This window comes from Lissotriton helveticus, chromosome 4_1 (assembly GCF_964261635.1).
Source record: "Lissotriton helveticus chromosome 4_1, aLisHel1.1, whole genome shotgun sequence".
Taxonomy (NCBI): Eukaryota; Metazoa; Chordata; class Amphibia; order Caudata; family Salamandridae; genus Lissotriton; species Lissotriton helveticus.
In genome coordinates, this window is record NC_136063.1 from 375,206,880 (window position 1) to 375,232,671 (window position 25,792).

Consider the following 25,792-nt stretch of genomic DNA (forward strand, 5'->3'; position numbering starts at 1 on the left):
ATGTAGTTGATTCCACTGAGATGTCATATTTAGGGGAGAGGGGTTGGCCTAACGGCTAAGGCGCTCGACCTCTGACCTGGGGATCTGGGTTCGAGTCTCGGTAACGACGCCAAAACCCCCTGTGATTCTGGGCAAATCACTTAATCTCCCCGTGCCTAAAATGAAAGTGTGTCCTCATGTAACGTAACTGGTGCTATGTAAAGCGCTCTGATAACTGATTCGGTTCGGTTCGGTTCGGTGCTAGTTCGCGCTATATAAAACTCTGCAAAAAAAAAAGATAATACTGATCGGCTAACCAGCATGGATTTTTGTATAGCCTTATCAATGGTCTTACGGGCATACCCTCTTTCAAGAAACCTTTCTGTACTCGCTACCTGTGCTTCCCGTAGATCACAATCGTTGCTGCACAGCCTTCTAAGGCGGATCATTTAACCATACCCTAGTTTGCCTCCTGCTATTATGCAGGTCTCTACTCCCTCAAGGAGTGTTCTTTTCAGCATACTCAATATATTTGAGTCTGACAATACAATGACTGAGTCCTAGATCCATTTCTTTCCCTGAAGATAGTGTAGGTCGCGCAAATTCACTTGTAGACAACCTTTTGCCTGCATCATCAAACCACGATGTTTTGGTTTTTTACACCCTTGAATAAGGCCATGGACAAACCTTAAGGCGCATGAGCTGGCGAGCACGGTCCATGAGTCATGGACTAACTCATTTCAAGACTCAGCAGAATGTTTAAACATAATCTCTCCTGAGAATCCCAGTTGATTCGCTGTCCTAATTCTACAAGTTCAGCTCCATAAAAAGCCTGTGGGATAAGTTTCCTTTCTACAGCCTTTATTAAGGGATCAATAGATAGTCCCTGGACAGTTTTTGTTCAGATCATTTACTGTCCTTGAATGTAGTTTTCACATTAACCATATTCCTATCCCATTTTAAATTCTAGCAAAAAATAATTCCTACGTATTTACGCTCCTTTACCTGCTCTAAATGTGTTTTATCTAGGAACCAAGAGTGTATCTTCAGCCTATAAGTGAAAATCATGGTCTTAGTTTTATCAACATAGGAGAATTTATCTCACACTAGGAATGTAAAGCTTACAATTTACATTTTAATCATATTGGGGTATAATCCATTAACACCAGGTCATCGGCATACGTGAGGCAGCGTGTATATAATCCACCTATTTTCGGGGTGAGTGGGTTTGTATTCCCCAAGACTTCTGGGAGATCAGAGACCGCTTAGAGGAATACACATCCCATCTCCAGAGAGCCATTAAGGCCTGAAGCCCTGGATGATACTGGTACAAGAGCACATTTGGTTTAGGCAGAAATAGGCCAACTTTCTAAAATTGGCATTTTCAAAATGGCAAGTTAAAATTCAACGTTACCATTAAAGGGTACATTCATTTAAAATGTAAATGAGTGAAGACGTAGTGCTCAAGCTGTTCCCAAATGGAAGTTAACACTTATTAAATATAATAAGGTAATCCACTGTTTTGCAGCGTGATTCTTTCTGCATTCACTATGCTGTGCATATTCCGCAATCTGGTGGCTGGGTCCGGAATCGTAGTCTTTTTTTTCTCTCTCTCTTTTTTTTTGTTTTTTTTTTTTGTCGTAGCCCAGGTGGGCTTCGACGTCCCACCATTTGGTGTACCTTCGGTGACGTCGGCATGCTTCCGGCGGAAGCTACCACCCTTGGGCGCCATCTTCAGAATCTTTTTTCCGCCGTTGGGTCTGGATCGTCGCGTGAAGCTCCAGAAGTTTTGGAGGAGGAAAGGAGAAAATACAGCAAATCTTTAACGGTGAAGACCTGAGAAGATCAAGAGAAGAGGACCTTTAGAGAAGAGACGACGAAGAAAGGAGAGAACTTCGAAATCTTCGACGTCCTTTGAGGAATGTGCACACAGGGGGCCCCCTGAGCGCAGGGATGTACAAGACGCCCTTTAAATTCTGCAAGAATTGACACCACAAGTTCGCACAGAAGGACCAGCACCCAGTCTGCAACCTCTGCCTGCCAATCGACCACGAGAGCAGAGACTGCAACGCCTGCTCCGTCTTCGAGCCGAAGACACTCCGAGTTCGAGAAAGACAGAGGACGGCTCACCACACGATGCAGGGCAAGGGCCAAGCCCCGACGCTTTAAGAACTTGGCCTCTGCACCGACGACAAGGACAACCTCGCCGAAGGCCCAGATGACTTCACGGTCGCTGAGACTGATAAGAAAACGCCTGAAAAGGTAGGAGAGTCTACGACCCCGAAAACTCCCACAGGGCCTCGAAAACCAGAGGCAGACTCTCGAAAGTCCGAGAAGGACTCCCGGAGGCCGAAGACCGAAGGCCGAAGACCAGCGAAAAGCAAAGGTCATCGAAGCAAGCCCCCGAAAAAGGGACTTCGACTTCGACGTCGAAAGAAAAAGAGCCGAAGAAAGCTTCGATGACGCCGCCGAAAAGAGCGGCCGAAATGCTCGACGACGAACAGGCCGCAGAGATGCAGAGAAAGAGAAGAAGGCTCGAGGCCGAAATGGAGAACATCCTTCAGAGAAGGAAGGATTTCGATGAAAAAATGAGAAGCTACAAGATCCCCTCGAAGCCGGCACCGACAGTCGCTGAGGTACAGGAGCTCGAGGAGTTCGACGTCGAAGAGCCACCGAAAACTCCGGAACCTTCAGAGCACTAAGAGGAGGAAGACCTCTACTACACAGAAGGGGATTACGGGGAACAGCAGTCAAGCTACGGCTCAGGTTCCTCGACGGCCCAAGACCAGGAATGGCAGGACATCGAGGCTGAAAACCCAGAGGAGGCGGTGGAAACATACCCCTCGAGGCCTTCGCCAACGGATGACATTGGGGCATACAATGAGGTGGTAAGAAAGACGGCAGCAGCTTATGGAGTTAAGCTGGAAGAGGAGAAGCCAAAAGCAGACTTCCTGCTCGTGACATTGCTCCCCATACAGACAAGAAGCCAGTTCCTGCCCATGCTCAAGAGTATCACAGACCAGGGGAAGGAAGCCTTCAAGGACCCGGCTACATGCAGATCAGTAACGCCGAGGACGGAGAAGAAATACAAATTCTCCTCCCAGGACCCAGCTTACATCAAGGGATCCGTCACAGCAGAATCTATAATCGCTGCAACGGCCAGGAAAAGGGCAAACGTCCCAACAATGTCTGGACCTCCACCTGACAAAGAAAGCAGGAGGATGGATCTAACTGGCAGGAAAATTGAGAGGAACGCCGCAACGCACTGGCGGATGGCGAACTCCAACGCCCTCCTGAATAGGCATCAATACCAGCACTGGGATGAGATGGGACAGTTGCTCAAGCACCTCCCGGAACAATACCGTGAGAGGGCATCACACCTTGTGGAAGAGGGGAAGAGCATCGCCAATTCGTGCCTGAAGACAGCCTTGGATGGGGCAGAAACATCCAGCAGACTGATGGCTATAGGCATCACAGAGAGAAGGCCAGCCTGGCTCAGGATCTCCGGCTTCAAGGCTAAGGTTCAGAACAACATCCTGAACACACCCTTCAACGGCGAAACACTATTCGGAGCCCCAGTTGATGAGAAGCTCACCCAACTGAAGGACAACGAGACGGCAAGGTCCATGGGGCCCTGCAGTTCAGGGGAATGAGAAGGGGCACTCCTACACGGAGGCCGAACGGCAGAGGTGGAAGTCAGCGAGGAGATTCTCACCAGAGTTTCCACCAGGGGCAACAGAGTGACAACCAAGGCCACCAGGGCCAGCAGAGGCAAAGCTGGAACTACCAAAGCAGGGGCCAGTCCTTTCGGTCAAGAGGAAATGGACGGGGCCAGAGAAGGAGAGGTGGTGAACAACCCCCCTCTAAGTGACTTCACACGGGAGAAGGTGCTCCACCACCCAAACCCTCCGGGGGAGGAGCACGGAAAAACAAAGAGGAGAGGGCTACACGGACAAGACACAAAGGAACATGTAACGCCGGTAGGAGGAAGATTGAGATTTTTTCTCCAGGAGTGGAGAAAAATAACAGACAAGTGGATACTCAATATTATGCAGTTCGGATACTGCATAGAGTTGGAAAAGAGGCCACCAAACAGAAAACCAAAGAAAAGACAGCACTCGGGAAGAGAGCTGCAACTACTGCAGGAGGAAGCCCAAGAACTCCTCCTCAAAGCGGCCATCGAACGAGTTCCTTTCAAAGAACGGAACAAGGGAGTGTACTCAAACTACTTCCTAGTGCCAAAAGTGGACGAAAGTCTAAGACCCATCCTGGACCTACGGTTCCTAAACAAATACGTCAAAACTCAAAAATTCAAAATGACGTCAGTACAAGAGGTCATCCCACAGATAAAGGCCGGGGACTTCTTGTCCACCATAGACCCCAAAGATGCGGACCTGCACATCCCCATGAACAGGCAGCACAAGCACATGCTAAGGTTCACAGTAAACAAGGATCACTACCAATTCACGACCCTGGCTTTCGGCCTAAAGTCCGCACCAAGGGTGTTCACCAAATGCCTCGCGGCAGTGGCCGCACACCTAAGAAGAAAGGGGATACACGTGTACCCCTACCACGACGACTGGCTGGTAAAGGCAAGCTCTTACAGGACATGCAAAGAGCATGCAGAACAGGTGACAAGAACGCTAGCAAGCCTGGTTTTCTGCATACACTGGGGCAAATGCTCGATGGAACCAGAGCAAGTGAAGATCTTCCTGGGAGCCCAGATCGACACCGTCCAATGCAGAGTCTTACCGAGCAAAAAGAGAACGCTCAGCCTACTGAGGGAGAAACGTCACTACCAGAAGGGGCGAGCTCTGACGGTGAGGACTGTGAGCAAGATCATGGGATGATGGCATCATGCATACACCTGGTCCCCAATGTACGCCTACAAATGAGACCACTCCAAGAGTGGCTGCAACAGCAATGGTCACAAGCTACAGGAAGTTGGGAGGATCTAGTGGTTGTAACGCACAGGGTGCAGGAAGAGATAAGGTGGGGGACCAAGGAGAGAAAATCAGAAGGGAAACCTCTAACACCACCGAACCCAACAGTGACCATCACCACAGACTCATCCCAGAAGGGGTGGGGCTCACACATGAACAGGCTCAGAGTGAGGGGTCTGTGGAGCCCTACAGATGCAGTCCGGCACATCAACTACCTGGAACTGAAAACTGTGTTGCTAGCCCACAAGGCTTTTCAGAACCACCTGTACAACCAGAAGGTGCTAATACAAACAGACAACACCACAACGATGTTTTACATAAACAAACAGGGGGGAACTCAATCGTTCCCTCTGTCAAACTTGGCACAGGAAATCTGGAAATGGGCTATACCACTAAAAATAGACCTGCTAGCCATACACCTGCCAGGGAAGGACAATGTAGAAGCGGATTGGCTCAGCAGGCAGACTTCAGCGTCCCACGAGTGGGAACTCAACAGTCAGGACACAGAGAGACTATTCAGGAAATGGGGCACGCCAACAATAGACCTATTTGCAACACACCGGAATGCAAAATGCCAATACTTTGCATTCAGGCAACCAGAGGCACTGTCCCAGGGGAATGCCCTATGGATAAGCTGGTCAAAAACATTTGCCTACGCTTTTCCCCCGATACCACTGATCCCCAGGGTTCTCAACAAATACATGAAGATCAACATGACTCTCATCCTTGTGGCACCACAATGGGCCAGACAGACCTGGTATTCTCAGATAATGGAGATGGCGCAGGGGCCACCCCACAAGTTCTCAAAAAGAAGAGACCTACTCTCCATGGAAAACGGAGAAATTCTACACCCAGAGCCAGAGAGCCTCAACCTCTCAGCCTGGCTCCTGAGGACTTAGAATTTGCACACCTAAAACTACCAGAGAGAACCCTGCGGGTGCTGCGAGAGGTAAGAAGGCCCAGCACACGCAAGTGCTATGGGGAAAAATGGAAATGATTCACTCAATGGTGTTGCAAGAAACCGCTCCAAAGGAAACTGACCAAGGAATCAACTGTGCTAAGGTACCTCATGCACCTAATTAAGGCTAAGCTGAGCTCATCCTCGCTGAGGGTGCACCTGGCAGCGATTGTGGCATACACAAGAGGAGAAACAGGGAGAAGCTTCTTTACATCCCAAGTCGTAAAAAGATTTTTGGAAGGAGCTAAAAGAATAGCGTCGCCAAAGAGAATGCCGCCACCGGCCTGGAACCTAAATGTGGTACTGACGGAGCTCATGAAAGCACCTTTCGAACCCATCCACAAAGCATCACTGCAAATGTTAACAATGAAGACGGCCTTTCTGGTAGCAATCACCTCGCTACGAAGGGTAAGCGAACTGCAGGCACTCACACTGCAGGAACCCTACATCCAGATACACAGTGACAGGGTCGTGATGAGAACAGACCCACACTTCATGCCAAAGGTGGTGTCAAGCTTCCACATGAATCAGAGTATTCAGATCCCTAGCTTCTTCCAAAACCCCACCACAAGTGCTGAGAGGTCGCTCCACACCTTATTTATTTATTTATTCAAAGTTTTATATAGCGCGAACAAGATCTTTACAGATATCAGAGCGCTTCACAGAGACAGGGGTAGGGGCAACAAGACTGAACAGAACTAATGGGAGCAGTATAATAGTCAATAACATAATAGGAAAACAGTAGTGTACAGAAAACATACCAATATACAATCAGGTAACAAGTAATATAAGACGGCGCAAAGTCATTGATCCCGTTACAATAGAGTTCAGGTAAACTTTGGATGTAGGGATGGCTTATACCAAATTCTAAGGATAGAGAGAGCAAGGGGTGGGGGCATCAGGCGGGTGATTCAGCAAACTAAAGTGTATCATATGGTGGTCGGTAGTAGGAGAGTAGCATAATAGTAAAGTAAAGTCCACATTTGTAAAGCGCACAATCACCCGTAAGGGTCCTCTAGGCGCTGGGGGCCGTCGGGAAGATTAAGCGAGCTATTGCCCAGAGTCACATGGTGCTGGGCTAACCTGCCGCCGAAGCCGGGGATCGAACCGTGGTCCCCAGATTCCAGCGTCAGTCGCCCTGGCCGCGGCGCCACACCTCTTCCCTATAGTGTCACAATCAAATACAAATATAGTGCCAAGAAACTGTCAGGAGATCAAAAATACCAAACGATGCAGAGTCTCTGACCCAAGACCTATAAAGTTCAGGTGAACTTGGCCATATGGATGGTTTTCACCTCTTTCTTGAAGAATGCTGTGGAGGAGATAAGCCTGGTTTCAGGAGGGAGTGCATTCCAGATCCTGGGTGCCATTCCTGAGAAGGAGCGCTTGTATGTTTTTTCCTTCCGGAATCTACGAGGTTTCAGGAGTAGATTTTTTGTACTTCTATTGGATCTCGAACCTCCTGATATAGACAACTTTTGAGCGAGGTAGTTGGGTGCCTTGTGGTGCACGGCCGAGTGTGTCATAACAGCAATTTTTAGCTGTATTCTGGCTTCAAAAGGCAGCCATTTTAGAGATTTTAAGTCTGGGGATATATGCGAATGTTTTCTTGAGCCAGTAATGAGTCTCGCGGCAGCGTTCAGGGAGGCTCTTAGGGGTGCTGTTGTGGATAGCGGGAGTCCGCTGAGGGCCACAATTCCATAGTCTATGCGAGGGATGACTAACGCTTGTACAGCAGTTTGGAAGTCCTTGGCTGGGAGGAAGGGTTTAAGTTTCCTCAGTGTGTTGATTTGGAAATTAGCTCCTTTTGTTGCTTTGCTAACGTGCTGTTGCATGTTGAGCTTGGCGTCGAGTGTGATGCCTAGGGATTTCGCAGAATCCACGATGGTAGGTTGGACATTGAGTGCTGTTAGGTTATTGAGCCAGGTTTGGGTGGTGGTAATTTTCGCCGGAGGTGAGATGAGTAGGAACTCAGTTTTCAGAGCATTTAGTTTGAGGTGATTGACGGCCAACCAAGATTGAGTGCTACTAAGTGTGGAATTCAGAAGTTTGATATCTTCCGGGGATCGTAGCTTTAGGTAAAGTTGTGTGTCATCGGCATACATATGGAATTGAACATTGGATGCTTGGAGCAAGGTGGCGAGCGGTTCCATGACGAGGTTGAACAGTGTGGGGGAGAGGGAAGATCCTTGTGGGACACATAGATCTGCTGGCACAGGTGTAGATAGCACATTGTCGATCTTGAACTTCTGAGACCGGTTATAAAGGAAGGAAGTAAACCATTTGAGAACAGTTCCCGATAGACCCATTCTAGTGCTTAGCAGCTCCAGTAAGTTCTTGTGTTTGACTGTGTCAAATGCTGAAGAGAGGTCAAGAAGGATGAGGAGGCAAGACTCATTGCGATCTAGAATTTGGAGGGCGTCATCAATTATGTGCGTCATAGCCGTTTCCGTGCTATGTTTCGCTCGGAAGCCTGATTGAGGGTTGAGGAGGTTAAATTGGTCAATGTGTTTTGTTAGTTGGAGTTGGACACATTTTTCCAGCAATTTGGCCAGGGTGGGGATATTGGTGATAGGGCGGTAGTTGTTCTGGTCAGACGGGTCAGCTGTAGGTTTCTTGAGTATAGGCGTGACTTGCCCCACCTTGAGGGCGTCTGGGATGAGACCTTGTTGAAGGGAGCTGTTGATGATTTTGGTCCAAAGTGGGAGGAGCAGGGGGATGAAGTCTTTTACAGCATTAGCAGGTAGGGGGTCTATGAGGTGATTAGAGGGCTTCAGGGTGCCGAGCAGTTTGTGTATTGCTTCTTCCGAGTATGTGTCGAAGGACAACCATGATGCATTATTTTTAGGTTGAGTGTTAGTCATTCTGGTGTGACTGGGGAATCGGCTTACATCCAAGATGAGGTCATTTCTTATGTTGTCCGTCTTTAGCTTAAAGAAAGCAGAAAAGGCTTCACAGTGTGGGGTATCGCCTGTTGTGCTGTTTGATTGTAAGGGTTGTGTCTTTGTTTGAGTTTTGATTAGTTCGAACAGCTTTTTTGGCCTGTTTTTTTTGCTTGGTCCAGCTGGCGGCTAAAGAAGTCAGACTTTGCGCGCTTTATTTTCCTAAAGTAGGCATTTCTCTTGTTCTTAAGCGTTTTGAGATGCAGTGATGAGGGGTCAGATCTCCAGGTGCGCTCTGCCATTCGCATAGCACGCCTGTCATCATTAAGTCTGCCGTCATACCAAGGGTTAGAGATCTTGGTGGAGACTCTCTTCAGTTGCAATGGGGCGGCTTCGTTGACTATTGAATTCATAGAGTCAAGGTAGTGATCGGTCAGTGATTGAACATCCGAGGTACCTGAAGGGGGAAGGAGGAGACTGCCGATGTGGGGAGGCAGGGAATAGGAGTTAAGATTCTTCATGTCCCTTTTCCAGGTCTTGGATTTGGTAGGTTGAGCCGCGTTAAGTTTAACTTTTTCGTTGATAAAGAAGGTGATAATGTGGTGGTCTGACCAGTCACAGGGTTGGATCGCCTCCAGTTGGATAAAGTCCTCTTTGGCGATGATGAGATCGAGTATCGAGCCTTTGTCGTGTGTTGGTCTATCGCATATTTGGGTGAGGTCAAGCGCATTAAGGAAAGTTTTGAGGCTATTCACCACTGTGTCTTTCTGATCGTTCCAGTGGAGATTAAAGTCACCCAGGTAGACTTGGTTGGTCTGCCGACCGGCATTGGATGTGATCGTGTCCATGAGTTGTTGAGTGAATGTGAGGTTGTCACCAGGCGGGTGATAGATGAGATGTAAGGCACAAACTTGTTTGCCCTCGCTGGTGATATCGAGGCAGAGGAGTTCACAGGAAGAAAGGGAGGGGGAGGTGGCTTTAGTAACGGAGAGGTTGCTCCTGAAAATGCATGCAGTTCCCCCGCCCGTCTTGCCAGGCCTGTCCAGTCTAATGATGTGATAATTAGGGGGGACTAGTATGTCCATTATCGGTGTAGAGGCTTCAGTTAGCCACGTTTCAGTCAGAATGGCTAGGTCCAGATCCATTGTTGAGACGAGATCAGCGATGTCGGAGGAGTGTCTCTGGGCCGATCTGCAATTGAGTAGGATGCATTTGAGTTTGGGAATGAGAAGGGTGGTCGAGCCTTCTAGAGAGAGGGGAACTTTTCTGAGGTTGTTAGGGACGGAACCTCTGTTGCTTTGGGTTGGGAGCCTCAGGGGATTTGTGAGAATTGTGGGTATGGGGATGTGCGTGATCGATATGTGTTTTACCGGACCTGGGCCATAAGAGCGAAGGAGGGAGCGTAAGTCGCGGTCCGACACGGAGTTGAGGACACGACAGGGGCGGTGGGACTTATTGCGAGCGGGGATAGTCGGCCAACGCGGGGATCGTTGAAGGCGAAGGTATGTGGGGAGGGTGCGTCGTTTGTAGGGTAGTGGGACGGTGGGAGGTTGACTGGCCTGTGAGAAGAGAAGTTCTTTGATTGCGTGGAGATCTTTTTTGACTTGTAGGAAATCCTCTCTAACTTGTTGGAGGGTGGATAAAGTCAAGTCCAGATGTGGATTGGGGATGGGGTTGGTGATGAGAGCCGTTGGCGAGTGGTTGAGTAGAGGGCTGGAGAGCGAGCAGGGTACCGAGGGGGGATATGCTAGCGTTATTGGAGTGTTCTGCGGTGATATTGAGTGGGATGGCATTCGTTGTGTGGGAGAATTTGTGGGCGAGGGGTGTGGGTGACGTAGGGGGAGGGTGGGAGGCATAGGTAGAGACGTCGGCGGGAGACGGTGCTGGTGAATTGAAGAGTGAGTGGAGGCTGAAGACAATGGGGATGGCAGGAGAGTAGTGGGGGCTGAGAATGGGCGGTTAGAGAGGGGGGATGCTAAGGTAGTATGTTCTGTGGGTCTAATAGGGATGGTGGGGAGGTGGTGAGTGAGAGTGGGGAGGGAGCTGGGGAGGGAGAAGGGTCTACCGCGGGGGGGGGGGAGGGGGGGTGAGAGATGAGCTCCGGACGGTGGTGTGTTCAGAGGCGTTCGTGGGTGGTGTAAGGTGGGGGGAAGGGAGCGTGGGGGTATCGAGGATGTGGGGGTATCGAGGATGTATGGGGGGGGAGTGTTCTCACATGGGCATTGAGAGTGGGGGGGAACAAAGGGTGGGATTTGTCGTTATGCGTGTCGTTCTGGTGCTGATCTAGGTAAGAGGTGTGGGTGGGAGTTATGTCAGGGGAGAGAGGAATGGGAGTGGTATGAGTGGGGATCAAAGGGATAGTGTTAGAGGGGCGGCTAGTGTATGAGGGGGAGATATTTGTGACTGTGATTGGGGAGTGTGGGGTGGTAGCAACGGGTGGGCTATTGACTAGGATGCTGGGTGTAGGGGTGAGGTGCGTGTGGATCTGATGCTGAGCTAAGTTAAAAGCGTTGTGGGTGGGGGCTGCGACGTCATGAGTGATAGTGCTGGAGGAGTTATGGGTGGAGGTCCGCAGCTTGGAGAGGTGCTCTTTGAACTTGGGGAACAGGTTGTCTAGTATTTCCAGGTTCTTGTCTGTGGATTGAATTAGGACAATACCGTTATTGTAGATAGAGATGGTGGCTCTGCCGGGGAAGAGTTGGGAAGGTGTGATAGAGAGAGTTAGGCCATGAGCGGTTTTCCTGGTGGTGGAGACGGTGAGTAGGGTTATGAACGCTTTTCTCCATTGAGCTCTGCGTGAGGTGTGGAAGATGATATCAATGTTCAGGGCTCCATTGCCCGGTGAGAAGTAGGTGTCGGCACAGGAGGTTTCAGGGTGCGACCTCAAGAAGTTGTGTTTAAAGCGTTTAGCAGCTTTTTTGGTGAGAGCGGAAGGGTAGTTGATTCTATATGTGTGCTTGCCGATGAGATCCATGTTAGGATGGCTATAGCGGTGGGTGTGGGAGGAAGAACGATAATAATACACATATGCAAAGAACAGCTGTCGACCGTTGGTTACAAAGCACAAGAATGACACTAGTGAGTGGTCACCATAGCCAAAAATGTAAGGGGTAGCAATCGTTGCAGTCCGGGAACAAACAGTGCGTAGGTGCAGCTTACAAAATGCACAATATATAAGAGGTAGCAATCAGTTAAATGGAGCCAAAATGACACATCAGAATGTAGGAGGTAGCCTCGGTGTAATCCAGGAATAGAAAGTGAATGGGTGCAGCTTACAAGACTAAACGAAATAAATGAGGTAGTAGTAATCAGTGCATCATAGTGATAAAGTGAAATGGGGGGCAGCTTACAAGACTGAACCAAATATATGAGGTAGTGATCAGTGAATAATAGGGATAAAAGTGAGATGGGTGCAGCTTACAACATATACAGTATACAAATAGGGATAAAATACTAATGAGTTACTGGAACCAATATAGGTGCAAACAGATGACTGCAATAAACAAATATGACACTAGTGTGCAACCGGTAGAATATGAGGTAGCAAACAGTGCACTGTCGGTGAGGAAAAAGTGAAAGTGGGTGCAGGTTACATAAATTGTAGAAATACCAATAGTAATATAATACTGCAATAAATGGCAGGCACTTAATCACACAAAGATTTAAATGCAAAGCTATGTAAAGTCTGTGGTACCGATAGTCAAGAATAGTCAGAAAGACTAGTCCATGATGGCCGCCAGAGAGAAAGAGTAGTCTAAAATGGCCGCCAAGTAGGGGGATAGAATCATTAGTCCTCTTTTAGTTGTTGCTGTTTTCAAAGCAGGGAAAGCAGTTTCAGATTCTATTCCGGCTGGCTCAGATCTTGCATGCCAAGGAGAGTCTTAACCAAAATAAAGATATCTTAGTTATCTTAAGTGGAGCTGCTGAGGGGCCTCGTGGACTCAGGCGGTGCAAGAGGGTATTATTTGCTCAGTTTATGGCCCCGGCCATTTTGAACAAAAGAGGTTTTGCAAAAACGAGTGGGGCAAAGTAAATACCTTTTCCAGCAAACGAGTGGGGCAGAGTAAATACCTTTTCCAGCTTTCGCTTGTTGAGTTAGGTATCAAAGTTTTGTAGTTGTAATGCTGAAACAAAGCGTGTACCGGTCGGGAGGGGGGCCTCTCTCAGCCCTCAGATGTCGCTTTCGCCTCCAGCCTCCGGTGGCAGGCTCCACTCGTCCGACACCCCTCCTGGACCCTCCTGGTCCGGTTAGCCTCAACTCACTCCCAGCAGCTCCTCCGGGCGGTGCCACACAACCGTGCTGCAGAGATAGCGGGAGGGGGGGTGTCCGTTGTCGTGGCCGCGTCTGTTGTGGCTGCGTCTGTGGTGTGGGCTGGTCGCATCAGCCGCTCAGCCGCCACCAACTCTGCTGTGGAGCCGGCGGCTCTGTTGCTCTATTCCTATATTTCCCGCTGGTCGCAGAAACCAGCGCAACAGCCCGCGTCTCTGCCGTGGGGCGGGCGGGGTGGGGGGGCCTCTCTCAGCCCCCCGATGCCGCCGTGAATCCTGTGGGGCCGCTGCGGCAGACCGACCCCCCACATCCAGGAGCCCTCCCGCGGGCAGCACAGGGCTCGCGGCTCCAAGCGCGGCCAGCGCCGCGAGATTCCACAGTCCGGTGCAGTCCCTGGAGCCCTCCTGTGGCTCACGCCCCTCAGGACCGCTCCGGTGTTGATGCAGATGCCCCCCGTCCGTCAGGAGCCCTCCCGCGGGCAGTAGTGCACTCACTGTGCGGCTGGCGGTGCGGGACTCCCCTGCATGTCCGGTGTAACCACGGGAGCCCTCCGACCGATCCCCGACTCCAGCCGTACCAATGTCCAGCGCCCGTGTGCCGCGCCGGTGCTGCAACCGTCCGCTCAGCCACCGGTCACAGGCAGCTCCTACGATGTCCAGCGGACATCGTAGGAGTATGACCCTAGACGCAAGAAGGGCTGTGATGCACTACATTCATAGAACGAAGGAACACAGGAAAACAAAACAGTTCTTCGTATCCTTCGCAAACAGTTACATGGGCAAACCAGTGACTAAAAACACCATAGCTCGATGGATCGCACAGACAATACAATTCTGCCACAAACAAGCTGGCCAGGAGCTAACAGGCGGGGCACAGGCCCACTCCACCAGGAAGAAAGGAGCAACAATTGCCTTTCTGGCCAACACACCAATTCAGGACATATGCCTGGCGGCAACATGGGCTTCAGTGCACACTTTCACTAAGCACTATTGCGTGGATGTACAGATGAACAAAGAAGCACAAGTAGGACAAAAAGTGCTTCAACATATTTTTAACAACCAACGCTCATCTTCCACCCAACCGCCACAAAAGTAACGAAAACCGCTACAAAATCTATGCACAGCATAGTGAATCCAGAAAGATTCACGCTGCAAAACGAATAGTTTCTTACCTGTCGGTGTAGTTTTGCAACTTGAAGATCTTTCTGGATTCACTAGCGAACCCGCCCGCCTCCGCCAGAAAGATGAGGCTGGAGAAGAGGGTGGAAACACATAGGAAAGAAAGCAAGTTTAAGCATTACAAGTTACGTGAAAAGATACGTGGAAAGAATTACGTTGAAAAAACGATTACAAGATACATGAAAAGAATTACGTTGAAAAAACGATTGAACATAGCCATGGATTCACTACAAAGACAAAAAGAAAAGGAGACCGAAAAAAGAATCCGAAGATGGCGCCCAAGGGTGGTAGCTTCCGCCGGAAGCACGCCGACGTCACCAAAGGTACACCAAATGGTGGGACGTCGACGCCCACCTGGGCTACGACAAAAAAAAAAAAGCGAGAAAAAAGACTACGATTCCGGACCCAACCACCAGATTGCGGAATATGCACAGCATAGTGAATCCAGAAAGATCTTCAAGCTGAAAAACTACACCGACCGGTAAGAAACTATTCGTTATTCTGTAGGAGAGCTAGATAGTCTTGCTATAATGAAACATGACATGTAGGTTTTTATCACTGCTAGGACATGTTGAACTTAAGTACACATGTCCTACTTTTTAATACCATGCACCCTGAGCTTTTAGAGCCTAACTAAGCTTGTGACTTAATACTATAAAAAAGCAATTATTAGTCTTGGCCAAAGGTTTATTTTGCTAGGTGGACTCGACAGGCAGGCTGCAGTGACAGGCGCGCTACTTTAGTGGGCGTCATAACGAGTGCTGCAGCCCACCTGCAGCAGAAGATTTACAGGCCCTGGCTACAGGTGATATTTATTTATTTATTTATTCAAAGTTTTATATAGCGCGAACAAGATCTTTACAGATATCAGAGCGCTTCACAGAGACAGGGGTAGGGGCAACAGGACTGAACAGAACTAATGGGAGCAGTATAATAGTCACTAACATAATAGGATAACAGTAATGCACAGAAAACATACCAATATACAATCAGATAACAAGTAATATAAGAAGGCGCAAAGTCATTGATCCTGCTACAATAGAGTTCAGGTAAACTTTGGATGTAGGGATGGCTTATACCAATTTCTTAGGATAGAGAGAACAAGGGGTGGGGGCATCAGGAGGGTGATTCAACAAACTAAAGTGTATCATATAGTGGTCGGTAGTAGGAGAGTAGCATAATAATGTCACAATCAAGTAAGAATATAGTGCCAAGAGACAATCGGGTAATCAATAATACAAAGCGATGCAGAGTCTCCAACACCTATAAAGTTCAGGTGATCTTGGCCATAAGGATGGTTTTCACCTCTTTCTTGAAGAATGCAGTGGAGGAGATGAGCCTTGTTTCAGAAGGGAGTGCGTTCTAGATCCTGGGTGCCATTCCTGAGAAGGAGCGCTTGTATGTTTTTTCCTTCCGGAATCTACGAGGTTTCAGGAGTAGATTTTTTGTACTTCTATTGGATCTCGAACCTCCTGATATAGACAACTTTTGAGCGAGGTAGTTGGGTGCCTTGTGGTGCACGGCCGAGTGTGTCATAACAGCAATTTTTAGCTGTATTCTGGCTTCAAAAGGCAGCCATTTTAGAGATTTTAAGTCTGGGGATATATGCGAATGTTTTCTTGAGCCAGTAATGAGTCTCGCGGCAGCGTTCAGGGAGGCTCTTAGGGGTGCTGTTGTGGATAGCGGGAGTCCGCTGAGGGCCACAATTCCATAGTCTATGCGAGGGATGACTAAAGCTTGTACAGCAGTTTGGAAGTCCTTGGCTGGGAGGAAGGGTTTAAGTTTCCTCAGTGTGTTGATTTGGAAATTAGCTCCTTTTGTTGCTTTGCTAACGTGCTGTTGCATGTTGAGCTTGGCGTCGAGTGTGATGCCTAGGGATTTCGCAGAATCCACGATGGTAGGTTGGACATTGAGTGCTGTTAGGTTATTAAGCCAGATTTGGGTGGTGGTAATTTTCGCCGGAGGTGAGATGAGTAGGAACTCAGTTTTCAGAGCATTTAGTACTGTGTACAAGTGGAGTTTAAGTAAATTAAATGTACCAATAATGCTTACCCTGTTTGTAAGGAAGAGAGCCCTTAACCACTGGTTAGGAGGAGTAATGTGCACAGAGTCCTAATGCCAACGAAAACTGTTTCAACAAACAGGGTAGTGAAGGCATGCATCTGGGGGAATATCATGGAAAGATGGTAATTTCCAACAGTAGCATGCAGATGGGAAGAGGGAGCACACTGCCTGAGCTCCCAGCACAGTTCACCCCATTGCATTCTGGTGAATGCAGTACACTTCAAAGTGTCTGTAGTTTTTCACCGAAGTTGGTGCAGGTAGCACACTGCATTTACCAGAATGCAATGGATTGAACTGTTCTGGGATGAGAGGTGTGCCCCCCTACCCCTGAGTTGCATACAAATGTGTATCCTTTTTTAGTAGTGGGTAAAATGTTTTGGGTACTCTGCTCAAAATTCTTTTTTTTGTTTAAAAAGTGTTTTAAGTCTTTCGAAAGGTTTCAATTGCTAGATTAAATTATCGTCCTCATGTTCGATGAAGTTAGGGAAAACATGCAAAATACACTCTACAATTCACAGAATTATGATTTTTGAAATATAAATCTTTCAGTGGTTTTATTTGGAAAACTGAAAATCTTTAAGCTATACTTGAGACCTGCTTTTGGTGTTAGTTCAACTTAATCTCCAAGGGGGGTCTAGATTTTTGCTGCTTTGAGCTCCAGTTGTGGAACTAGAACCACCCTTGTTCCCACTACCACTTTTGCTCTTACCCATGCACCCTCACCCCAGCCGATTTGAGACTATATAGCAAAGCACTAGAAAAAAGTAAGAAAGATATACTGTTTAAGGAGTTTTAAGTATGTATACAGCTAAAAAATTTACAAATTAAATAATTCTGCTTTTCCCAACTCCATATTGAGGATCCCAGCTATTGCTTTGCAAATTTTTTGATTATGAATCAAACCTTATTTTCGTATAAAATCTGTATTTGTCTAAACCCCCCCCCCCCCTTTTCGTGTATTAGCATAGACTTAGCACAGTGAGCATGTGTCCGGGTTTAATGTCCATCCTTGGTTAGGTTTTTGGACTACTATTAGGGTTTTAGGCCATGTAAATTTTGAGACTTTGTAATTCACATAAATGTACTGGAGTGCTTTCTTTAAAGATGCTTTTTGTTTGTGTTCACAGTGGATTTTAACGGGCTAACTGTTATCTACTGTTGGTCATAAAAATCTTAAGAATGGTTGCCAATCGTAGTTGTACATTTGTAATAAAGAACCGCAGCAATTATGTTTCTCTTGTCTATTGCTGCAGGTTCCTGCGACAGATCGAAATGCTTTGAGTTCTTTGTGGGGAAAGCTAGCATCAGAAATTCTGATGCAGAATTGGGATGCAGCCATGGAAGATCTCACGAGATTAAGAGAGACCATAGATAATAATGTAAGTTTTCTTTGTTGGCGTTCTTTGGTATGAGATACTTATAATAAAATGATGTTCTTTCAAAGCTTTTCAATTAATACATGAGCGATCAGATACCGTCTTGGATTGACTGTTGTGATGTTCATTGCCTGCTGAGAACTAGCATGATGCCTGTGTAATATTGGAGTGTAAAGCCTCCAAATTGTAGTGGCATTGTTATAACTTGAAACCGTTAATGTGATGTGAAAAACTAACCAGCACTAAAAAAAAAGTATTGAGCAGCTGTTTTAGTAAACTGTTGGTGTAGTAAATGAACTAGGATAATTCGGTAAGCATACTTTTATGATTACATAAATGTAAACTAGTGTTTAAGACTTCTTGAATTGCTGTATACCTTTTGCAACCTTTTAGCCCAAAGAAAGAAACTGTATGCACAAATACTATAACTTGAGTCTACTTCAGGTAGTTCTCGATATAAAAACACGATGCCCTTTTGGCTAACCATACATTTAAATCCCTAAATATTCAATAAAAATACTTTCAGTGCTTCGCTACTTATGTAAGTGGAGTGGGTTCAAGACAAAGTAAAGATAAACATTTTTAATTTCCAAGAACTTGCCCACTAATCTGAACTAAACTGTCTAATCAGCCTCTGTGGCCTTTCTTGCAGTAACACCACATGGTGTTGACGGGAACAGTGATAAGAATAGGAAGGGAAAAGCAACAAGGAGAAGAGTGAAGTAAGCAGACATTGAAGGGGGTGACCGATTGGGAGGAGTTTGGAGGGCATGGGAGCAGCAGAGAGCTGGAATCTGGTGGTCAGATTAAAGATGGACGTCCATCACAATAGTTGATGGGGACGCTAAAAGTAAAGAGGACGAAGGGAATTTCACAGGGCTACTCCATTTTTGAAGCAGGATTTTAAGGAGCAGGGATGCAGAGGAATGTACCACACTAAAACTAGCCTGGGAAACTGAAAAGGAGTAAGAATAGATGAACTCTGGGTAGAACGAGACTATGAATAGGGAGGTAGCAGACCGTGGAGGACGCTAGTCCTTTGTTTCTGTGGTTCGTTGCTAGAGGGGCACTTAGAGGGAAGATGCAGAGCCAGTGCAAGCAGAACTACAAAAAACTGTCCTTTCCTCATCTGTCTAGCATCACTCTTCACCTTATTCTCTGAGACATTGTAGTGCCTATTTTTAACATATTTGCTATGAATCTCTAGTCTAGCAACCTACTCAGCCCCTTCCAGTCTGGCTTCTGGGCTTTTCATTCAACAGAAACAGCAATCTTTCATGTTGCCAAATTCATCTTCTCTGCTCACCATAATTACTTACCTTTAATCCTATTTCTCTCTTTCTAGATCCATGTGCAGTTTTTGATGCTGTGCGTCTTTGCATATTGCTCTGTTCTCTCCAGACCGTGGTTATCGATGACATACATTTTCTCCTGCCTGTCGGACGTCTTTTTCTCATTGCAGTGAAAATCCAATAGGTCTTCCATGACACCTTCCCATGCATGTCCCCCAAGGATTGATTATAGAGCTTCATTTATTCTTTCTCTAAATATCTTCTTTTTGTCACCTCTCATTTAGGTGCTTTAACCATAGCTATACTGACAACACCCATTCCCCCCCCCCTACCTTCACTCCCTGTGTGCAGTTGCACATCTGACTGCCTCACTACTTTGTGACCTGAATTCTCTGTGGTCCCTTATGCTTCTAATACAGAAGTTCTCTATTTTTACTTACCATCACATCTCAACCTCTATAAACGCCACCTCACCCCTCTTTGCCTGATCGTTGCCAAATGTTAAGACTCTAGGTGTTCTATTCAACATTTTATTACCCATGGAAGAATGAATTACCGCCAAAGCAGCTCAATAAAAGAGCATGAAAATAAGAATAAGACTGTCTCTTATTTAATGTAAGGCTGTAATGAATTCCCAACTACTTGGGGAACTCGAATATTGCAATAGGATGCAAGTGGGCATCCCTTAGAATTACTTTTACCACCTGTAGCTTGCTTTAGTTTTGCAACCAGGACCTCCTATAACCAGGCCAGGCATACACCCACCAATCCCTTTTGTCACAGTCTTAGTGCTCTCAGCTAAAAAGCGGGCCCTTGCCAAACTGTTTAGAATAGTGTTCTCACTTCAAACCTTACTGGTCACACAGACCCCCTCCATGAGTGGCCCTGTTTCAAGGCTTCAGTTTCATCTGCAGGATCCTCCAAACCCCCTTACTAGGACGTCCTTTCACCTGTCATTTGAGTTAAGGACCATCTAACCTATTTGTATTTTTCGGTGACCATCTGTAGGAGAGTAGGGTCTGCTATCCTATGGTCACCCCAAATTTTTGCTTTTTGCTTCACTGGTTTTCGACTACTGAAGCTGTGGGCCTGCTAATCAGACCCCCAGCCTGCTGTTCTCTCTCTAAATTATTAATACATGTGCTATAGGTACATACCACAATTGGAAATGGACTCCTTGTCAGCCCCTGTACCATGCACTATAGGTGCTCAGGGCATGGGTGCCACCAAGGCCTACCAGGGGCTGCAGCATATCTTTTGCCACCCCTGGCTGGTTCTTAAATCGACACAGCTGGCTGATCACTCAGCTGGGGTAAGGTGGTGTAATCACCCCTTGCTTAGATATAGTATACCTATATCTAAACCTATATCTGGACACATATAAACCTGTGAGCCACTCCTATGGAAGGCCTCATCAATCCTGGAGGCAGAGTGCGTGGTTTAATTTGAGATGGAGCTCTAGCATGAGCTGAGCCTGTCTGCAGCCGTCGGGAACAAATCCCTAAGCTGTTTCAGGATAATGCCATACCATATACTCTTAAGTGCATTATAATCCTCGCGGTTATATAGCAACTTTGGTTTGGCTTTATCAAAACATGTCGTGTAAGGTGTCATACGATTTGGAATACTATCCCCTCGCCAGTTCTGGCGACGGGGATAGCATTCCACCCCTCTAGAGGGGTAAGACATGTTACTTTACTTTAATGCGGTTAATTTCTAAAAGGGCCTCAGATCCACAAAATGGATGCTTCTGCCACAGATACAAGTCTGACCCCCTGAAGCTGACCGAAACTCAGCCCAAGGGGCCTGGACAAAGGGTTTCCTGTCGCAGGGCGGTGTTACAACCCCCCAGACAGGAGATAGTGGATTGTAGCAGGGAGGTTTGAAAGAAACCAGACACTGCATGGGGAGCACAAGGCTGCCCCTTGCATAATCCGGTCAAACCGGTTCTGGGGCACTCCAGCCCTCGTGCCAGCGCGGCCTGGATCAAAGGAAGGGGGTGTATCACCCACTTCCTGGGTCCCACCCATAGGAGGGGACATAGCAGGTAATCCAGCCCCCCAGATTCGAATAAGAGTGGGAGCAGTGCCAATGCACTTCAGATTATCCTGATGAAACATAAGAAACGAAACTCTGGACCCTTCGACATCCTACTCGACGTAGAAGACTGAAGAATCTCCCTTGTGGTCAAGGAGTGACCACCCTGTGCAAACAGGCACCATCCAGCCATCGACGTCTGCTTTGTTGCAGTTCCCGCCGGAACTCGAGCGACAGAGATAGACGAGATCAAGCTTGCCTGCCTTCTAACAGCCCGATCCACAGTCCCTGCAGAGCTGAGACCCGTGGAGGCGACCAGAAGCGTGGGGCACGCCATCTTGAAAAGACCACGAGACGCTGATCGTGCAGCCCACGAGTGACCCTTGAAGCTGTACAACGGGGTTTTAGAAGCCCCAACCCTGAGCCACTCTTGCACCGAAGTTCAGCCCTCCACACTCGACGAGTGCTGTGTGGGGCCCTTCTGCTTCTTTTGGCTCAACGCGTTGGTCCGGTCACTTGCCGGCTGGCTTGTGGCCCCAGTACCGACGAAACTTGAAATTCGACTTGCGATTCTGGTTGCTCCAGATTTGCACCCGCTCCCCTGAAAAGGAGCCCCCACTCTGACCCTCCTGGTTCGAGTGAGAAGCAATCTCCCGGTTTCGTGTGGATTGCTTTTGCCAAGTGTTGTGTGGTCCAATCTTGAAGCCGACAGCGCCGACGGCGAGAGCCTGCGTGGGACAGATCGTGACCTGCTCCTGGACGTCGTAGATGCCCCAGAGCCCACGTGACAGCGGAGAGAAGCTCCTCGACAACCACCTGATTGCGCCCGACATTGCCTGGTTCCGTCCTGGTTCCACCCTGGTCACTGCTGAGTGACCCAGACTCTGTCCCCTCTGCTTTCAGGTACTTTTCGACTTGAGTCCACCCTTGGACTCCACCGGACACTTCTCCTTCACCTCGCCTGCAGCCCTTTCAGCTTCAAGCACCAAGAACCTGCGTGACGAAACCCGACTCAACTTCGACCCTGTGCACCCACTTCCTGTGGGTGTGGTAACATTGCAACGCCGGTGTTCCCACACTGGTACACACCTCTAGGGTCTGTGTCTTAAGTTTTGTTCCTCTAGGTTCAGCGGAAGTGTCCTTAAACTCTATTTGTGTAACTTTTACGCACCATTGACTTAACATTGATGCATGCTTGTGCTTTCAGCACTGCACCGAATCCCGCGGGCTTTTCCCGACTTCAGCATTGCTTGTCCCGACTGCTCCCAGCGATGCCCTAGGCCCTAGGCCTAACCACTGATCGAATGGTCTCTCTTATACCATTTTTTTAGTATATGGTTTGAGTGGCCCCTTGGCCTCATCCAAAATTGTGCAACTTTATATGTTATACTGTGCTTTTGATTTAACGCTTGTGCCCCTTTATTCATAAAGAATACTGGGGATTATTTTGAGTAATAAATACATATATTTTTATAATATATACTTGTGTGGTGTCCTTTCATTTGATATTACAGGATTGTGATTGGTAAAACAGCTCGCTTAACACGACCTCTTGAGTTAAGCCTTTAAGGCTGCTTAGTCTATGCTACCCTTAAGATAGCTTGTCTAATAAGGTTGACTTACAACCAGACACCATAAGGGGATATTTGGACTGATACAGGGTGGTTCCAGAATTGGAAACATCATATATCAGGCCAACTTCTCACACCATCTTTCAGATCAGCATCTGTGTACAAATGCTTCAGTAAGATTCCCCAGTTTGTTTCCTACCAGAACTACAGTTCATGCTGTGTATTGTGCGAGACCTTGTTAGGGCTCGGCTAGTAACGCGCTGAAAGCGCGTTCTCGCCGAGAACTATTGTCGGCGTCTCAGCAGTCTGAGACGCCGAAGTGAGACAAGACCTGGCCGCGCGCAGCGTTTCCCCATAGGATAACGTTGTGCGCGCGGCCAGGTCTTGTCTCCACAGTGCTAATGCAGCCCGGATCGCGACAGGCGCCTGCTGGAATGCAGGGGGGGAGTCTGCATACCAGCGCGCGGCGCGTGAGCTTGTTTTTGTAGTAGCAGCGTTGCTTTATTTTCAATGTTTTATATTTCTCTCTTTCGACTCTCTGCTCACTCTTCTCCAACAGGAGAGAGCATACCTTTATTTTGCTAACATTTGGCACAGAGCTCTGCCTTTCTATACGACATGGAGAGATTCAGCTTCCTGCCTACATGCAGAGTGTGGACACGAGGCTCATAACACACTCATTATTTTCAGTTCGGACACTGTCAAAATTATAATCTGTCATCAGAGTATCAGCAGAAGTCAAAAGCTACAACTCTTAACCATAACTTGTGAATTTCATTGTTTTTCGGGGTTTAATTCATAACCATTGTTGTGCTTTAACTAAAAAAAAGACTTTATTTTCTAAATAATTATATACAAAAAAGTACCATTAAATGGGTTAAGGCACATTAAATAGTGTAATCAGTGGAAGGTGAGCATTCAATGTTGTATACTCCAATGTAGCACTATCTCCCATTTAGCGAGTAATAGTGCAATGACCCGTGCCTGAGCACCAATTTTGGAATGTTTGCCACAAAGCCTAAAGAGCGTTAGGAAGGGGTCAGGGAGGAGTGCAATGTCAATCATCAGTGAGAGGTGTTCGATCATAGTGCTCCAATATTGACTAATATGTGGGCAGGACCATGTGAGGTGAGCAAAGTCCGCATCAGGTGGGTTACATTTCGGAAAGTTGGAGGATCTGTCAGGGTCTATTTTGGCGATCGTTGTGGGTGTGACTTTGCCCTTTGCAAGAAATTTAAATGAAGCCGCTTATGTCGGTGATGTGGAGATATAAGTTTGGTGTGCTCACAGCAATAGTGCAATACTTTATCCAGCCGGCAGCCGCCGCATTATAAATAGGTCCAGTTGTGTGGCTTGTGTAAACCGTATAAAATCTGTTTGAGAGATATGACCATATACTTAATGCACAGACCCCGTGGAATCCCACCGGGGCCCCCTGTGCTGGCAGGATCTGCCATTACTAATCACAGGCCTCGGAAACCGTCGGATTTAGCAGTGGCACAATAACAAACAGCTGCGCAATGAAGACACGACGGTCAAACCACTGCCATGCACACACAGACACCACCACTGCCGTGCACACACGGACACCACCACTGCCGTGCACACACGGACACCACCACTGCCGTGCACACACGGACACCACCACTGCCGTGCACACACGGACACCACCACTGCCGTGCACACACGGACACCACCACTGCCGTGCACACACGGACACCACCACTGCCGTGCACACACGGACACCACCACTGCCGTGCACACACGGACACCACCACTGCCGTGCACACACGGACACCACCACTGCCGTGCACACACGGACACCACCACTGCCGTGCACACACGGACACCACCACTGCCGTGCACACACGGACACCACCACTGCCGTGCACACACGGACACCACCACTGCCGTGCACACACGGACACCACCACTGCCGTGCACACACGGACACCACCACTGCCGTGCACACACGGACACCACCACTGCCGTGCACACACGGACACCACCACTGCCGTGCACACACGGACACCACCACTGCCGTGCACACACGGACACCACCACTGCCGTGCACACACGGACACCACCACTGCCGTGCACACACGGACACCACCACTGCCGTGCACACACGGACACCACCACTGCCGTGCACACACGGACACCACCACTGCCGTGCACACACGGACACCACCACTGCCGTGCACACACGGACACCACCACTGCCGTGCACACACGGACACCACCACTGCCGTGCACACACGGACACCACCACTGCCGTGCACACACACACCACCACTGTCGTGCACACACACACCACCACTGTCGTGCACACACAGACACCACCACTGTCGTGCACACACAGACACCACCACTGCCATGCAGACAGGGACACCACCCGTGCTTAATTTGTAAAAAAAAAAATGCCAGGGCTTTCAGTTGTAAAAAATTAAGTGAAAGGGCACTCGTCAGGAGGCTACTGTAGTTTGCCATACACATTACGTGACTTTGAGCTATTGGCATTGTAAATGACAATGACTTTTATTTATGTTTTGGTTTTTACAACATAAATAAAAGACCTTGTCATTTACAATGTCAAGACCTAAACTCGTATTCATTTACAATGCTAATAGCTCTAACTTTTGCAATGCCGAGACCGTTGCATTGTAAATGCTTGTTCAAATTGTGTTCGAAATATCAGTATGCTAAATGTCAATGTACAATTGTTAAATAAAATAAGAAATAAATAGGGGAGACAGACTTAGAAACCCCAAAGAACAAGGCATTAGTTTTAAGTATGTCCGTAACATGACTGGGAATGTAGCAGGCATTTTTGCAGCACTGGTAGTATCCGACTGGCAGCCTTATGCATCATAAACGAGAACGTCTCATCCAATACCTTACATCAGCCTATGTGTACTACTCTGTATTTTAAAGTTTACCACAAAATAATTATTACATAATAACTATGTGCATAACCCTTAAACCTGTTTCTTTAAACTAATGGGCAGTCTCTGGATCAGTGGCAAGAACATATCACCATCTGTGTGAGAAAGTGATTCTTTTTGCATTTCCACTTTTTGCCTTGTTTTGATTTGGTTTCAAATGTTATCAACAGGGTCCCTGCCAACGAGGTCCCCTGTGCTAGTGCTCCTTCCTTTAAACCAAATCCCTAATTGGCACTTCTGCCCCCAGTAAGTCCATAGTACATGGTACTCTGAGACCCTAGGGCCTGGGAGCTGAAG

General features: G+C 47.8%; 1 protein-coding gene across 1 annotated transcript in view; it reads left to right on the forward strand.

Moving 5' to 3' along the window:
* EIF3E (eukaryotic translation initiation factor 3 subunit E) overlaps nucleotides 1–25,792 on the forward strand; it is a 284,737-nt gene that overhangs the window by 94,033 nt on the left and 164,912 nt on the right. The window contains exon 6 of the mRNA XM_078686880.1: nucleotides 17,528–17,653. Within this exon, the coding sequence (XP_078543006.1) occupies nucleotides 17,528–17,653 (126 nt within the window). The remainder of the gene's footprint in view (nucleotides 1–17,527; nucleotides 17,654–25,792) is intronic.